This window comes from Thamnophis elegans, chromosome 11, assembly GCF_009769535.1.
Source record: "Thamnophis elegans isolate rThaEle1 chromosome 11, rThaEle1.pri, whole genome shotgun sequence".
In the NCBI taxonomy this organism is placed as follows: Eukaryota; Metazoa; Chordata; class Lepidosauria; order Squamata; family Colubridae; genus Thamnophis; species Thamnophis elegans.
The window spans coordinates 39298928-39317541 of NC_045551.1; the positions used below are offsets into that span (position 1 = coordinate 39298928).

Consider the following 18614-nt stretch of genomic DNA (forward strand, 5'->3'; position numbering starts at 1 on the left):
TTTAAAAAAAAGTTATCTTTCAAGTAGCTCGTGTCAATTTATGTTCGCTTTAACCACCAGGCATTCTTGAATGTGCAGAGTGTTTAATTTAATTATAGCTAGCAAGATTGTTTTACAATTAGCCACTTTGTCCCTGAAAAAAAGAGTTTAGGTGATGTTAATTTAGCTTCTTCAATCAAATTTATGAATAAGGTAGTCCTTGACTTACAACCACAATTGAGCCCAAAATTTCTGTTGTTGAAGCAAGGCAGTTGTCAAGTTTTGCCCCATTTTACAACTTTTTTTGCCACAGTTGTTAAACAAATCACTACAGTTGTTAAGTGAGTCATGTGGTCTTTAAGCAAATCTGGCTTCCCTCGTTGACTTTGTCAGAAGCTGGTCAGAATGAATGGTTGCAAATGATGAACACAGGATCCCAGGATAGTGCAACTGTCATAAATACTTCCAGTTGCCAAGCACCTGAGTTTTGATCACACGATTATGGGAATGCTGCAATGGTCATTAAGTGTGAAAAACAGCCATAAGTCACTTTTTGCGTGCCATTATAACTTCAAATGATCACTAAACAAATGGTTGTAAGTCAAGGACTACCTTGTACCTTAGCAATGTATTCTTGGACTGCTTAAATGTAAAAGTAAAGGTTTTCCCTATCCACGCATGTCCGGCTTTAGCGGGGAATGCTCTTTTCTGTTTCTTAGCCAAGGGAGCCAGCATAGTCCGAAGACAGTTCCAGCATGTCTATATGCTGAGGAGGGGACACTGTTTATCTTCCAACTGAAGTTATACCTATTTATCTACTTGCATTTGCATGCTTTTGAACTGCTAGGTGGGCAGCAGCTGGGGCAAATAATCGGACCTCACCCTATAGCTGTGATGGCACACAGAGCCACGCCACGTCCTCTTCCAGGTTTCTGAAATGCATGCACACGCAACAATCAGCTGGCTTTTGTGTGTGCAGCAGTGCCAAACCAGAAGAGATAGTCTTCCATTTTCCAGTCTGAGCATGCGCACGGGCGACAGGCAATAACTGGAAGACTTGCTGGCTGGCGCACATCCACATGCCAGAAACCAGAAGTACATTTTCTAATGCACACATACCCCCTGGGGCAGCTCCTCTTCCTGGTCACGGCCCAGGTGAGTTCGCAGGCGCACACAAAGTGCTCCCATTTCAGCACTCGGTGCTGAAAAGGTTTGACATCACTGCCCTATAGTGTGGCACTCAAGTCTCGAACCCAGGCTGTCAGCTATCCAGCTGACAAACGCATTGTCTTTAACACTGAGCTATCACACTCTGTGACAAGACTGCTTATCACATGCTTTTAGTAATCTGGATTTTGATACCTAAGGCATCTAACAAGGTACTATTGAAAACACTAGCTCTGCTTAGAATAAATTAAGAAGATTCAGACCTAGAGGACTTTGGAACATAGTAGTATTTTACACAAAATATTTGTCCCCCCCCCCCAAGAAACAATATGACAAGTTTGATCAGCTGCAGAAATTAATCTATCAAATAATCACGAGAGCAAGCATCTATGCTAAAAAGAAAGTATGCCATTAGGAAAGGACACATGAAAATCTCAGGGTTTTGTATTTGCCCAAATCTATTATCCAGTGAATGGGAATAAGAAGGTACACATTCATGATGTTCCGGAAGGCCACAGAAGGAAGAGTTTTTTTCTGTGATCATAATCAACGGAGGTTTCAAAAAACTAACTAGCTCAACCAAATATTGTCTTTCCAGAAACTTATTGAATTGCCCGCTGAAAATTTCTTCAGAGGATGGAGACAACAATACTTGGGAAGTATTATCTTGGGAAGATTTTATTTAATAAGTGGAAATAGCAAAACATTGGGTGAAAATTATCATCTAATGAGAGAGTTCCTGATATTTAAAAGCAAATAAAACTGAGCATAGTCAAAATATGCATCTTCAAAGGTAGTTCAAATGTTAATAAACTGGTAGAATTCTATAGCAGGAAAGGGTGATAGGAAAAGGAACTAAGAATAGGGAGTTCCTAAAGGAGTAGAATTAAAAGCACAACTGAAAAAGTATTTCAATAACTTAGCAAATATTTAAAAACAACAAAGACATGTGCAGGAAATGGAAGAAGATCAGGTCACAAAGGGACAGTTCAGATAGATAGTCTATAATTGTACAGCTGTTGTCAGAAAAGCATATTGTCAAAATGAGCTGAGGTTAGCAAAGGATGTTAAAAATAACAAAAAGAGCTTCTTTAGATATATTCAAAATAAAATAAAAAGGAAGAATAGTATGCAGGTGGTCTTCATCTTACAGCCATTTATTTAGTGACTGTTTGAAGTTACAATGGCACTGAATAGAGAGACATGCCCATTTTTCACACTTACGACTGTTGCAGTATCCCTATAGTTGGTCACATGATCAAAATTGGACACTTGCTAACTGGGGTATTTATGACACCCCATGATGTGTTCACTTTTTGTGACATTCTGATAAGCAACATCAATGGGAAAGACAGATTCACTTAACAACCATGTTACTAACTTGACAATTGCAGTAATTCACTTAAAAATGATAAAATGGGGCAGAACTCACTTAACGTCTTGCTTAGCAACAGAAATTTTGGACTCAATTGTGATCGTAAGTCAAGGACTACCTGTTGTAACTCCTTGAGGATAAAAGCCAAACATTACTGAAAAAAGCAAATTCTGTTACTATTAAAAAGAAAATACACAAATTCCAGAAAACTACAAACTATCCAGTTTGTGATTGGTGCCAAGAGATATTTTGACTAGATCATATACATTATTTACAAGTACCCTGAAAACAATACGATAATTATCAGAACATTTATCAGGAACAAATCTTGCAAGACTAATCCCATTTTTTTGGGGGGGGGGTAGCTTCTTTGATAGATTATGGAAATAAAAGAGATTGTGCTTAACTTTAGCAAAGCACTTGATAAATACCCCATGATATGCTAATTAGTTTGGCTACATGGCAAGACAATTAAATGGGATATATAGCTGACTTAAAAATTGAACGCAGCATCCATCAAAAGTTCTTAAACTGAACAGAGATATCAAATGAAGTATCACAAGATCAACCATCGTTAAGATTTCAAGATGAGATGCAGAAAATGCATAAACAGGTGCATAAATAAAAAGGGCTCTGGTCAGTGTACATGTTATTCCAGTATAATAGAACAAAAATAATGCAATTACCTAGGGACTAATATAGCTACACATTAATACAATTCCTATGACACTTATTCCCTAACCCAGTTCCTAGAGAAAAAAAATGAGTTTTCAAAGCCAATTAAAGGAAAGTAGAAGAGAGAAGGAGGGGAAGTGAGAAACCGCTAATCAGTTATTCTGCTGCCCAATTTCAAGGCCATGATTTAGAGGTGTTGGGGTGCAGGCATAAATGGTCTGCAAATCATCCATCCCCGCAAAAGCTTTTTTAATCAAGCTTTTTTAATTTGGCAGTGAAGGAGAATGTCTCACAAGACTGAGAAGTGTTCGAAACAGTTTTTACACTGATGATTTTTAATATGATTGCTTTATTCTGAACATCTGGCTTGTTTCCCATTGCAGTGAACAAAAAAATAAATCTGCTCCATTATTGTCCATTATTGTCCAACAGCTCTTCAAATTTATAAGATAGGAGTTACAGCATCACTTATTTTCCAAAAGGGCTCTTGCTATGTGGTAACTAGTAAATAAGAGTAAAATATGCACAGCAGTGGTGGGATACGACTGGTACGCCCCGGTACGGGCATACCGGTGCCTGCTGAGAGCACCAGGTAACGTTCCAGTACGGTGCTCCAGAGGGCCCACCCACCCGACCATGCCCCTTATCGGGATTCGAGCCGTTTGGGGCTTTCGTGCATGGAGCGTATGCCACCTGCCCGACGCTCCGCCGAGCAGCTGGAGCGTCGCGAGTAGTAAGTTGTATATGTGTATGCACGCATGCATGTGGTGGACACACGGCCCGTGCACTGTACCAATTGCCATGGGATCCAGAACCCACCACTGAAGCACAGCCAGCTCCTATGGCGATTAGCCAGACTCTTTCAGTCTGCTTCAAGCCTTTGATGTTTAAAACTACAAGCAAAGAAACATCTCACTCCTGGAATATTATATGTTAAGAGTTGAATTCATGAATTATTTTAGCTTTATTCCAAAGAAAACAAATAATGCCGATTAGTAAAATTTACTGTTATTCAAGCACCCATTTTTAATCTCACACATTTTTACAATAAAATAAAATGCCACTTCAACTATTATGTTTCCAAGATGTAACAATCAGCAGTGCATCATACCTGGCTGTGTTGCAGGTACCTTCTGCTTATCTTGCACAAGCTGCAGGATGTCTGATACCACAATGCGGTGTTCTGTATCATCTTTTTCTTCATTAGGCTGGCTGTCGGCTGAAAAACAGTTGCAATTTCCAGCTTCCTTACAGAGGATGAGCCTCCAGTAATTAGACATGAAAATGTGTCTAACCTCAAGTTCCTGCAGTTAGGAAAACAAAGCAAAATAAGCTGTTTTAATCCACAATGACAGCCCATCGGAGCATGTGATTCTACATTTTGTAACAGAGGCCACTTTAATGGTTGCATCAATAGAGGGAAACCCATATTTTGGGGTAGTTGAACTATATGGTATGCACCCTTACAAACCTCTCAAGGTACATCTGTCCAGCTGAATTCCAGAGAACAAACAAGGAAGGAAGATTCATACATGCTCTAATGAGTTTTACTGCAAAAATTAGGGGTCAGATTGCACAATGTGGATAATTGAGATGGAACTCTCCATTATTAACATGTTTTTAAGACAGGACCTCATTGAAAATTGCCTAACCATTTTTCCAGAATATTTACAAGGATGTCACTATTGGCTGGTTACTGATATTCCTTCTACTTTCTCAGGCATGCACAAGCTCTTGGAACTACTCTATGTGACCTATGCAGTAGAGTAGAGGGTACTTTGGATCAGTGGTGGGATTAAAAATTTTTGCCACTGGTTCTGTGGGCATGGCTTGGTGGGTGTGGCATGGCTGGGTGAGCGTGGCAGGGGAAGGATACTGTAAAATCTCCATTCCCTCCCCACTCCAGGTATAGGTTATTGAAAAATCCCCATTTCCTCCCGATCAGCTGGGATTCGGGAGGAATAGGGGGGCGGGGCCAGTTTGAGGTGGTGTTTACAAGTTCTCCGAACTATTCACAATTCGCTACTGGTTCTCCAGATCTGGTCAGAACCTGCTGAATACCACCTCTGCTTTGGATACATTCTCATTGGCATGTTGTTCCTCACTTTAGGAGTCAGGTCAGCTCCCAACCTTTCGTCTTTTATGAGGCAGGTAAAAACAAACCATTTCTACAGGACATCCACCAAAAAGGGTTTTAGTTGGGAACAACAATTGATGCTGTTCCAAAGTAGATCAGTTTTCATAGATGTTTCAATTTATATATTTTGTAAATCATACAAGAAGGCAGCATACAAATAGTTGTAATAATAATAATAATAATAATAATAATAATAATAATAATAATATCGAAGTAAAGAACAAAAATCTACTGAAGGCCCAACAGACGAAACAAGAATACAGAAAAGATGTGATAAAATCAAGAATGGAGAGTTGGGACTTCCTGTGGGAGGAGCCTGTCGCCGAAGGAGCTCAACGGAGCCCCTCTCAGAGTTCTGGTCTGTATATCTAATTAAGATCAATAGATATCACCCCTTTCTGGCAGAAAGGGGCAGGCAGAAGCTCAGGTGCTAGGATTTATTCGTAGTTCACAGCCCCCTTTCTTTTTTTTTGGGCTGCGAACGGAGAAGAGATCCAGCGTAACTGAGCTCTTATCTCCAGCCAGTTCCTCGCAGCTGCCTTTTTGCAGCCCTAGACAGGCGACCCCCCCACTCAGGACAATGATAAATTGTTTAAAGCAACTTAAGCTAACACGAGCGGGTCTCACTCCTGTGATGTTTTTTTTTTATAACTATCTAAACACCAGCCTTGTTTTCCTTTGAAACTTCTCTGTGCAATTGGGATACAAAATGGCGTTTTTACTGTGTTGGTGATTGATGACGTAATTAACCGGCTTTATCTCCCCGGAGACTGCTACTCATTAACAAGCAAAATCTACAAATAATTTATTGAGAACTGACCAGCTGAAGACACTGTTTATCTGTTTATTCTCAGCTTTTATCTATAATGCCTCCCAGGTCTAAGCAGGCAAAAAAATCCCCCCGCATGTGCTTAAAGAACTTGTTAGTAAATCGCTGCCTTTGTCTCCTACACCACCTACTGGAGATTCCTTGACACAGGAGCTTTTCTTTCAAATAATTAATGACTTTAAACAAGAAATTAAAGAATTTGTGCTGGATTTATGCGATAAAATACAGACTAAAATTGCCCAAATAAAGGCGGATATGTTTGAAGTTACGTCTACTTTGACAGATTATATCGAAGAAATGGAGACTAAACTGGAAACTTTGGAGGGGGCTAATTTTAATTTGACTTCTAATATCCAAGCATTACAACAAGAGATTAGAGATACTCAAACACAACTTACAATGATAAATTATAACAGAAAGGCGTCTGCAATAAGAGTCAGAGGACTGCCCGAAAGAAAGGAGAGAACTTGAAACAGACGTTTGTAGAAGCTTTCAGCCAAGCGGTGGGAGGTCCGGGACTCAATCTTGATTGGAATATTCAAAAAATCTATCGCCAGAATTCGCGTGTAGCAGAGCAACGACAGCTTCCAAGAGACATAATTATATACTTTTTCACAAGAGAATCCAGAAATGCGATCACTCAAAAGTTTTACAATAACAGGCTCCGAATCGATGGCCATGATTTGTTTGTCTTTAAAGAAATCCCGCTCCAGATGCTGCAAGCAAGGAGAGGCTATACTTTTTTAACCCAAGAACTTAGAAATCGTCAAATACAGTATAAATGGGAAGCTCCAGTTGGAATCACAGTTACATTTGAAAATCAAAGATTTCGTATTAATTCTGTTTCGGAAGCTCGGGACTTTTATTATAAAACTCTGAAGGCGGGGCTTCTTGACTCACTCGGAAACACGGAAGGACAAGGTGAAGGAAAGACAAGCAGCAAGTCACTTGGTTACAAGAAGGAGGGAGTTGTTCTCCCCCTACTGGAGAGGCAGAAGAGCGGAAACTGAGGATTCAGTCATATTTTCAAAGCAGCGGGACACGTGGTTATAAGGGAGAGGGTAGCCTTCTCTTTCCGAAAGGGCAGAAGAGTAAAGAATATAGATCCAGCGATGTCTTTAAAATACTTTCTAAGCTTTTGGACTGATTAAAACTTTAGGATTTCTGTTTGGTATGAAATGGTAAAGCTGTGTACTGATGAGGAATGGAAAGAAGCATTGCTTATTCTAGACAGATATTATACGGGACTTTTACAAGACTTATTTGAATCTCAATCCAAACTGCGCATGAAGTGTTTTCTGTGAGGAAAGCGGGGACTAAGATTTATTTGAATTGCGGTTTGGGATGAATGGAGTTGGGAGGAGTGGGGCAGAAAGGAAGGTGGAGCGGGATATTGATGAAGGGATCTTGGGATTGAATGAACTGGTATGGATTTTGGGCACACATTTTACGGATTTACATGCTTGAAGTATAACATAAAAAGCTCAGGATTTTAAAGTGAAGAGCGAGATCCTAATCTTATGCAATTTGGGCTTGGGAGGAATGGAGACGTGAAACGAAGGGTAGGAAGATGAGTAGCGAAAGTATGATTAGACTGCTCTGTATTTGAAGATAAATTGATTTTTGTATAAACTAATATTTGAATATAAGGTTAAGAAAGGCTATCTGGAGAGTCTACAGGAAGATGGGGGTAAATATCAAAGAAGTAAGGGACGAGGACAAAATATAAATGGAATGATTCACACTGTTTAAATTTTAGAATGATGGGAGGCTGAGCATAATGCAGAAGATTTTTAATTTTTTTTTTTTACTTTTTCATTTTTTTTTTCTTTTTTCTTTTTCAGAGTGTTCTTTTATTTTATTTCATTATTATTGTTAATAAGATATTTTGAAGGTGAATGGTACTGAACTGTGCCGGGTGTGGACCTGGGAAGTCGGAGGGGGTTAGGGAGGGGGGTTCATTGGGGGTGGGTGGGCGGGTGGGAGATATAGTTTCATATATAGAATAAGAAGAATACACTTGTATACTGTGATCCTTATATTTTCTTTTTATTTTTCTCTTTTTTTTTCTTTTGCTTTTTCTTTCTTTTTTCTTTTTTAGCGTAACTGAATAGATTAGGAATAGAGAAATGCACCATAGTGAGAAGTAGAGGAAATGGAAGAGAGAGAAGTAAGGAGGGAGGAAGAGGGGAATGTAAGGAGGATGAGAGGGGAAGGAGGGTTGAGGAAGGCGAGAAAGGAAGATAGGAGGTGGAAAGGGAAGTAGGAGGGGTGATCGTTGGAGGGAGAAAGGAAAGTTGGAGGGGGAGAAGAAGGGGTGTATGAAAGCGATAGGTTGGGTTTATGAGTTGTGTTTAGGTTGGGGTTTTTCTTTTCTTACTATTATATTATTATTATTGCAAATATCCAGTATATAAGTGAATGTACAAATTGAAAATGAAAATGAATAAAACATTTAATAAAAAAAAAAGAAAAAAAGAATGGAGAGTTGGCAGAACAAAGCACTGCATGGCCAATTTCTGGAAAAATAAAAGATAAAGTGGACAGTGAACCAACTTGGTTATGGTTAACAACAGGTACATTAAAGAAAGAAACAGAGTCACTAATCCTGGCTGCGCAAGAACAAGCTATCCGCACAAATGCCATTAAGGCCAAAATCGAAAAATCCTCTGATGATGCCAAATGCAGACTTTGCAAAGAAGCTGATGAAACTGTTGATCACATACTCAGCTGCTGTAAAAAAATTGCGCAGACTGATTATAAATTGCGGCACAATTCAGTAGCAGAATGATCCATTGGAATTTGTGCAAAAATTATAATATTAAAAACAGCAACAAACTGGTGGGAACATCAGCCTGAAAAAGTAACTGAAATCAGATGGTCAAGATCTTGTGGGATTTCCATATACAAACCGACAAAATACTGGCGCATAATACACCAGACATCACACTGGTTGAGAAAAATAAGGTCACAATCATAGACATCGCAATACCAGGTGATAGCAGGGTCGCCGAGAAGGAACATGCAAAAATCGCAAGATACAGGACTTAAAAATAGAAATTCAACGACTATGGCACAAACCAGCAGTGATAATTCCAGTGGTAATTGGCACACTGGTGCTATACCAAAAGCACTGGAATTACATTTAAAACAGTTAAAAATTGACAAAATCACCATCAGTCAATGCAAAAAGCCGCACTGCTTTGATCTGCACGCATATTACAAAATACGTTACGACGTCCTAGCCCCTGGGTGGGGCCCGACTAGTAACCAATGCCAAATCCGGCGAAACAACTGGCCGCTGTGATACAATTGTATAATAATAATAATAATAATAATAATAATTTTTTTAAAAAAAACTCCTAGAACTAGAAAAAATAATGAAATATCACGACCTGGCCATGCCATCAAAATTACATGGCTGTGGATGAAGCATGTAACAGTGATACCCATTGTTATCGGGGCATTTGGCACCATGTCCAAAAATTTTATAAGATACATCAACAAATTGCAGCTTCCTGCAATAAGACCAGCAGAACTGCAAAAAACTGCGCTATTCGGAACATCTTATATTTTACGAAGGTACTTGGTTGATACCTAGGACGCTGGCAGCAAACCATATCAACCATTAGCACCAGTCAATGGTATTTGTGATGCATTTTTTAATGTTTAGTTGGCTGAGTTTCATGTTTAATGAATAAAGTATATGATAATGATAATAATCATCTTTACCAAATATAATTTCAGGCAAAGAGCAACAGCTGGACATATTTCATTCTGTTAGTGAAAACACATACTTGGTTAACTGCAGATTTCCTTTTCTTGAAACTTCTTAGCATATGTGTCAATTATGAAGCAGCAGATGAAACCTCCTTGATAAACTGGCAGGAGATACACAAATATCCATCCGTGCCCAAACATAACTGTAATCTTGAGAATTCCCCAGAAGGTGGGAACCTTTTCCTTTAACAGGAGTTATTGATCTATAATTTCCAGCATTACATACTAACGTTGTGCTCTTCAGTTCCAGAATAATGGGGCTACAAATTTCCAATCCTACTCTGTGTGCTTTTCTAAGTAAAACACCCCTGTTAAAGATCTAGAATTTCTTTAATTCACAATTTTTTTTGCATTTCTCTTTCTGTTTCTTTGTCCTTGGTGTGAAGGCAAGGAACTAATAGAGTGGTATTTTTAAAAAGGAGAAAAAAACCACACTCTCAGCATTCTTAAACCAGACTGCTCCCAAGCCCAGGAGGACTGTAATAATAAACACTCCCAAATGCTGCTAAAAATGACATAAGCAGACCACGTAAACTCTTGGCAGAGACAAATTATGAGCAAAATAAAGGACAATTGTATGTGTTAACTCTAATTTAATCCATTTTGTTTTTATCAAATTAAACAATACATCCTGTCTTTATCAATGATATGTTCATTAAAAAAGCATTTCCAAAAAACATCTGGCCAATCACTAGATAGATCACTAGAATCACTAGATCATAAGATTAAAATACTGTTGGAAACTGGATCATCCAATGAGCTGTTGGACTACTAGAGCAAGACATATGATAAGGGAAAGGATTCCAGACAAGACATACGATAAGGGGTAGGATTTTTATATTATGTCTCATATCTTTCTCTAATTTTATTTTTATAAAACAAATCTCTGTACGAAAATGGGTAACTTCCTTTCTCTTCAAATGTAATTTTAACAGGCTTTCCTATCCTATGCATTTCTGAATATATCTACTACTTACATCTATTTACTTTAAGGATAAGAAAATATTTGCTGGCATTCATTGATACTTGTCTTAAAAAGCCGTCCCTCTACATTTAAAATAACTACATTAAGAATATTTTTCTTTTTGAATGGGACTTATCGATACTTATTTACTCAGTATTTTCTTAGCACTCCACATGCTGAAGAACAAGGGCTTCTTCTGAATTCAGTTATATATTCTGGTCTGTACTGAGCAGGCAAGTAGCTATTGAATGGGCTTGATCAAGAGGACTTAAGAAGTTAACGAGTTTAAAGGTTCCAAATCTGAGGAATCAAAAGCAGCACAAAGCAAATATTAATATTACAAAAAACATTTCTCTCCTTATGCTGCAAATGCATGCTTATGCAATCCTTTCACTATACAAGAAAGAAAAGCAGAGGGTAAATACTCTGGTATTTTGCTCCTCTTGATAAACATTCACATTTTTGAAAAGCCCTTGCAGAATAATTTAAATTTTTCAGTGCGACTATTCATCTGAACAGCTGAAAGAAACCTGAATTGAGAATCAGATCAAGACTGCATATTTTTCAAGCAGATGGGCAAAGAACAATGGATACAAATGCAACTGTGAAGCACTATCATTTCATTCCTTTGCCATTTCTTTAAAATATTTCTATGAATAATCAAATTGGAGTCTAAACATACAGATGGGTCTTGTTTTAAGACCATTTGTTTAATGACCACTCAAAGTTACAATGGCACTGAAAAATGTAACTTACAACCAGTCCTTGACTTATGACTATTGCAACTTCACTGCAATCATGTGATGATGATTTCAGGCGCTTGGCAACTGTTGCACATTTATGAGAGTAGCAGTGTTCCTCAGTCACATGATTTGCAATCTTCACAGCTGGTTTCCAACAAGCAAACTCAATGGGGAAGCCATTGTCTTACTTTATAACTATACCCTAACAATGAATTTTATGGTCCCTATTGTTGGCATAAGGTAAGACTGTCTACAGTTAAAGTTTACCTCGTATTTGAAATTTAGCATATGTAATATTTTCTATAAACTCAACAATTGGGACCCACTCTAGTAACTCATATTACCAAAGCTATTTAACAGAAGAATTTAATGCAATTATTTAAATGAACATTTTTCTAAATAGGTAGGCGTGGGACTCGACTCATTTGCACATTTATCTGGCAATGAGTTCCATTAAACACGCTGGATTAATTCCAATTAGAAATGTAACAAACAAAGGATAGCTCTTTTTTAAAATATTATGTTTCTAATATTTTTCTCAATATTGACAGAAAATCTCATTCCTAGGTCAATTTAGCATTTATATGAATGCCAAACTATAGCATTTTACTTTTAATTGTTATTTTTGCCAGTACTTATTTTCAAGAAAGATACATGTTTAAGATTTATAGAATAATTTAATGCAACATGGTTTGATTTATAATTTGATTTTATTAACATTTGTAGGCCGCCCTTTTCCCTGAGGGGACTCAGGGCAGCTCACATAAAATCAGGGAGGGGAAGTACAAACAATGACATAGACACATATAATAAAAGTAATAAGCAACATACATTCATCATTCGGGAGGGGTAACTATCCTTGTCCCCAGGCCTGACGGGCTAGCCAGTTCTTGAGGGCTGTGCGGAAGGCCAGGACGGTGGTGAGGGTACGAATCTCCACGGGGAGTTCGTTCCAAAGGGTCGGGGCTACTACTGAGAAGGCCCTCCTCCTTGTAGTTGCCAGCCGGCACTGGCTGGCCGATGGAATACGGAGGAGGCCCAATCTGTGTGATCTAATTGGTCGCAGGGAGGTGATTGGCATAAAAATGGTATCATTTTTATTGGAAAATCCTATGTTGAGGAAAATTAAAACACCCCCCCCCCAGTACATCTAATAGTCTATGGCAATCCTATCAGAACAAACTATTGTCTAAGAATATATAGGAAATAAATTTCCAGTACTATTGGTGGACTACATTTTTGAAGATTAATTCTGCTACAGGTAATCCTCTTTTAAAGACCACAATTGAGTCATAAGTTGTCACAGTCATTAAGTGGGTCACCAGACTCAATTTTATGACAGCTTTGGCAACCGTTGTAAAATCCAGCATATCCAATGGGCATTTTTTGCCATTTTCCTTTGCAAAACAGCAAAAATGTTGCAAATCATAGTCACATGACTGTGACATGATGCAACCAGTCACAAAGGTAATCTGTTTGTCAAGCGCTTGAAATGGGATAACTTGTGTGGAAATGCAACAGTTGTAACTTTGGGGACAAGCAGTAAGGCCAGACAAGGAATAATGGGTGAAAACTGATCAAGGAGAGATTCAACCTAGAAATAAGGAGAATTTTTTTGATAGTGAGAATAATCAACCAATGAAACCAATCAATGAAACCAAAGAAGTTGTGGGAGCTTTATCACTGGAAGCTTTCAAGAAGAGACTGGACAGCCATTAGAAATGGTGTAGGATCTCCTGATGAGGCAAGGGGTTGGACTAGATGACCTACAAGGTCCCAACACTGTTATTCAGTTATGTCATAAATTAGTTATTAAGCTAACTGTATAGACAGCTCTAGACGTAACACACAACATTTCTCCACTGTAGGTTATTCTCTGTCCGTACCTTGAGATAACTACTGCTTATGCCTACATACATATGAAAACAGTTTTCATCCGATCTGATACCTTGATTAAATTATATAATAGGCTTACTGTAAGCAGTGTTGAAGTCACTTGTTCCACTACAACTTTCCAAGTATTGTTTCTGAAGGGAACTGTGAGCGCATCCCACTGTTGTCTGAAACAATGAACAAAAGGAAAGTCAATTTCAAATTTTGAGGACTGAAGTGATGTTGAAACCACAAATGATCTCCCTCCCTTCTCTCTTCTCTCTCCAATCTGTACTTCATTCATCTAGGGACTAATCTGAAGATAGCATAATGTTCCAGCTTCATTTCTATAGATCACGTGGAAGGACACACAACCAACTTCAAGGATTCGGCCAAGTCAATTTTAGGAGTTGTGGTAAGTAAAGAATATTAACAAGTACACCTTGTTTCACTTTTGCATAGAGTCTTCAGTGAGGAGGTACAGTACAGTTGTATTATACTGTCATCTGACCCAAAATTCTAATAATTTAATATTTAACCACAGGAGTATTTGGGCTACTAATATTTCCACTCCTGGGAACAGGACCAACCAGAGGGCAATCATTAACTATAATTGGAAATGACATCTCATTTCTTTCGAGTTTTGGAAGAGGTCATAATTTTTACAAACTGTTTCAAACATGTGAATTTTATTTAATACATAATCCAGGTGAAAAGTCGGCCTCCTACAATATTGATCATACTTTCATAAATAAACATGAGGTTACTGCACCGCATTCCAGCCCAGAGCCACCTTTTCATAATTCACGATATGAGCCTTAAACAGAACTGCCCCCCCCATCACAAAATCTACACAGCTTTCGTCACACACATCCCCACCCGCCCCACCCCCCAAAGGCCAAAACTACAGCTCTACACAATTGAATTAGCCGCACAGCTGCATCAAACGGTCCACACGCACACCATGTTTACGATTCCCACCACATGCCTCCGCCCGGCCTTGGAAGCAGGGCGGCCTCTGCAAATATTTTCTCACCCTGATAACGGACTGGGTTTGTTAAAGCGACCCGGGATCCCGTTTCGAGCCAAGAAGGTCAAAGCCAAAGAAACTTCCGCGCATCCCCCTTCCTTCTAAACGCCGCTTCTCCTTCCACCCAGCCGGCGAAAAAGGAGCCGCGAAGGGCGGGAGAAAAGCGGGATTTCAATTTTGCCCTTGGCAACGCGCCTTGCACTTCCCCGCACGCAGCAGCGACAGAGGAACCGCCCAATGGAAGGCACCCGCCCGCAACAAACACACGCATATCTCGCGCACCTGTTCGGCTGACTTCCACCAGCTTCGGGAGAGGCGGCGGCGGCGGCGGGTTGCTGGCGTCGCTGCTTCTCCAGACCACAATGGAGCCACAAGGAGGTGCTCCCGCCACGGTCGGCTCCCCTGCCCGGCTCTCTGCGGCCAGTTCCTTCAGTCCGCGGCTACTGCTCCCCTCCAGGGGAACCGGCGCCTCGTAAGGTGGGGAGGGAGGCAGAAGCGGAGGGGGCGGAACAGCATTTCACCGCCCGACACGCGCCTCTCCGCCTGCGCTCAGCGCCGCCCACTCCCCTCAATCGCTGAACGGCCCCGACAGAAGAAGAGGCGGAGGAGAGAAAGAAAGGCGGGATGCTGCAGCTCAACACCTTTGTCACTTGCCAGGCCCGGAGGGTCTGGGGGATTTGGGGGTGGGTGGGTGGTCGGGCAATGAAACACGCCTTTCGGACCAGTAGCTTGGCTGCTTCCTTTTTGCGAGTGGTCCCCCGCCCCCGGTGCTCTCAGCCGCTGGTCCTTTTTCTGGATGGCGGCTAAGAGGATTGCGCTTTGCTAAGCCTCCCCAGGACTGAACTCAATGAGCTCAGTGGGACGCCCTCCCTTCGAAGCCGACGCAGCTATATGTTCTCCCCGCTTCTCCCGCCTCCCCCCCCCCTTCTGATGGCCAGTTTTGCAGGCTGCCCTTTGTTGGATGAGAGAAGCTGTGAAGGGCGTGGGTGAGTGGGGTGGAAGTCTCTCAAGATCTGCCCTACAAAATGTAAGCTCTTCTGCCAGGCCTGATCCATTAACGTTCCAGATTGAGGCTCAGAAGTGAAATAGGAATGAGAATTAAGGCTGCCCTGCTATCCTCTTTGAAGGTTGTGGCCACTAAGCCTTAATTGCTAAACGCAGTGGTGTATTAATCATTAAGGACACTAAGCACGTGCTTAGGGCACCAGATCCAAGGGGGCACCACAAAGTTGAGAAAGAAAGAAAAAACCCAATGAAGATTTGTTTAGGAGTGGGGGCATCAAGATTTGCCAGTGCTTTGGGCACCAGTGAGCCTTAATCCGCCACTGGCTAAACTGTTAGATGCTTATGACTGGCCTGGTTGGTAGTCCATACCATTTTAAGACGGCACAAGAAAAATGATCAGTGATCTTATTTTTATCAATATGATGAGTGTGTTCTATTGAATGGAAATGTAACTATAAGGGCCCTATATATTCAGCTATAAAAATGTAGCAGAGGAAACCTTCTGCTTAATTGCTGTTGACTTCATGGAAATGTCCATGAGGTTTTATGGGTAGAAATATTGACACAGCTGGTTGCTGTCTTCCTCCAGGATGTTTCTTTTGAGTGCCAAGTCTAGACTACCACCTGGTGGACTCCCATCTGCTTACTGGACGTGCAGTTGCATGGATTTCAAACCCAGACAATGCTAGCCAGGTGCTTTGACTTTTCCATTTGCAGCATCACTTAATCAGACCAAGACTGTATCAGTGGTGAGTTCCGGGTGGCCCATACCAGTAGTAGCCGGGAGCAGTGACCACTGTACCACCCATCCGCCCACGTTCCATAGCTGTTTATAACACGACCGGTCAATTGACTGCTTGTCAGAAGGTTGCAAAAAGGGATCACGTGATCTCAGGGCACTGCAACTGTCATAAATATGAACCAGTTGTCAAGCATTCAAATGTGAAGGACAGTGCAACGGTCATAAATAAATACCAGTTGCTAAGGAGCTGGATTTTGATCATGTGACCATGGGAATACTGCAATAGTTATACGTGAAAAACAGTCATAAGTCACTTTTTCAGGGCTGTTGTAGCGGTCATTAAGCAATGGTCGTAAGTCAAGGACTAGCTGTACATTTTCTATTCAAACAAAGATAATGGGACAACAGGTAGCATTTTATTATCTACAGGTAGTCCCGGACTTATAACTTCTCATTTAGTGACTGTTCAAAGTTACAACGGCACTGAAAAGTGACATGACCCTTTTTCAGTTACAACCTTTGCAGCATCCCCATGATCATGTGATTCAGATGCTTGGCAACGGATTCATATTTATGACCGTTGCTGTGCCCCAAGGTCATGTGATCACCTTTTGCGACTTTCCGACAAGCCAGATGGGGAAGCCAGATTCACTTAACAACCATCTTACTAACTTATCAACTGCAGCGACTTCCTTAACAACTGTGGCAAGAAAGGCCGTAAAATGGGACAAAACTCACTTAACAAATGCTTCACTTAACAACAGAACATTTGGGCACAATTGTGGTCGTAAGTCGAGAACTACCTGTAATAGTTATGCCCCTAACTACAGCAGTTTTATGAATGTCAAGCTTTCTCCTATCAACCATTAGTTGCTCCAAAAAATAATTGCTTCAAAAAAATAAGTTGGCAGATTTCAATTCCCATATTCAATTTTTATTTTTCATCTTATGTGGATGTGAAGGCTATTTTTTTAAAGCAGAGCTTTCTTCCCTCCTGTGCCAATTAAAACACTGTTTAGTTGTTTATAAGAAAAAGAACTAATGCTAATTTTAAAAAGCAAAACTAGCAAAACAGGCATGTTTCTTAACTAGTCACTGTAATAATCATGCTTGATCAGATGTTTTTGTCATATCTATTAGTCCTAATGACATTAAACTACTTAGCATTACAAGCACATACAAAAATGAATTTGGTTATGTCCTTTCTATAATAGGCTGGTTTATCTATATTGACTCTAAAAGGGTATTTTTCACTTTTATTCAGATATTGCAACAATTCAAAAATATTTTCGTATGGAAGACTTTAATCCTTTCACTCTGTACATAGCATCATACTGTATTCCCTTGCAAAATAATCTGAATTTCTTATTCAATACATAGTAAAATGAGGACTGCTTTTTTGATGCTAAACGTTCTGCAATAGTATGTGCATTAGACTTTTTTTTAAAAAATCATTAAAAATATCTCATTTCCCTTGTATTAGGCATGCTTCTATACTAAGTTTACTATATAACTGATTAAGATTAGTTCTTCTGAAAGTACCTCTATGGCATGTGAAGAAGAGACTTCTTAGGGGTTTTTTACAGGGGTTTTTAAATAAAATTTTAAGGGGAGAGTGTGGGGGTTTGATACGGATTGCTCAGGCTTGGGGGGGAGTCTGCCAGGGCACAGGCCAGAGCTAACTAATGGGCGCGGGTCGGGAGTGCTGGGGAAGGGTTGGGATTCCAGGGGAGACATTAAGCCATTCCATTGGGGGGGTTCACCATCTCTACTGTTTGTGGGAGAGGCAGATATGGTGGGGGCCGAGGGCCAAATTATGTTCAGGGGATGCGAGTCCGCTGTTTAATAGCGATCGCGCGTTCCGACCCTCATCACCCTTCTCACACTCCTGGGTGCTCGGGATTACAGGACCCTGGTCTCCGGCTGGTGTCGCTTAACGCCAGGTCCGTGGTACATAAGGCTCCCCTCATTTACGACCTCATACAAGAGGGTAGAGCAGAACTGGTGTGCATTATGGAGACCTGGTTGGGCCAAGAGGGGGGTGTTCCCCTTAGTGAATTATGCCCATCAGGCTTCCGGGCGTATCACCAGCTGAGAGCCCAGGGCAGGGGTGGGGGGGGGTGGCAGTAGTTATTAGGGAAAGTCTTAGACCTCAGGAGGTCACTGTGCCTCAGATAGGCGGGTATGAGTCCCTTTTGGGGCCTTGGAGTTCAGGTGGGCCTTTTTGTTACGTACCTGTCTCCCTGCTACGTTTCATCGGCCCTGCCAGAGCTGCTGGATATGTTAGCTGGATTGGCGGTTGATTTCCCCAGGCTT

At 40.5% G+C, this 18614-nt stretch overlaps 1 protein-coding gene across 3 annotated transcripts in view; it reads right to left on the minus strand.

The window, feature by feature from the left end:
- The window catches only part of MCF2L (MCF.2 cell line derived transforming sequence like), a 119902-nt gene extending 104917 nt beyond the window's left edge, over positions 1–14985 (minus strand). For 2 of the 3 annotated variants that reach the window (XM_032226222.1, XM_032226224.1), the window contains exons 1-2: positions 13625–13703; positions 4308–4500 (exon numbers count right to left, since the gene is read on the minus strand). In XM_032226222.1, the coding sequence (XP_032082113.1) occupies positions 4308–4476 (169 nt within the window). In that variant the 5' untranslated portion in view covers positions 4477–4500; positions 13625–13703. Of the gene's footprint in view, positions 1–4307; positions 4501–13624; positions 13710–14833 lie in introns of those variants that run through there. The other variant, XM_032226225.1, reaches the window with a different exon arrangement.
- Positions 14986–18614: the final 3629 nt, after the last annotated feature.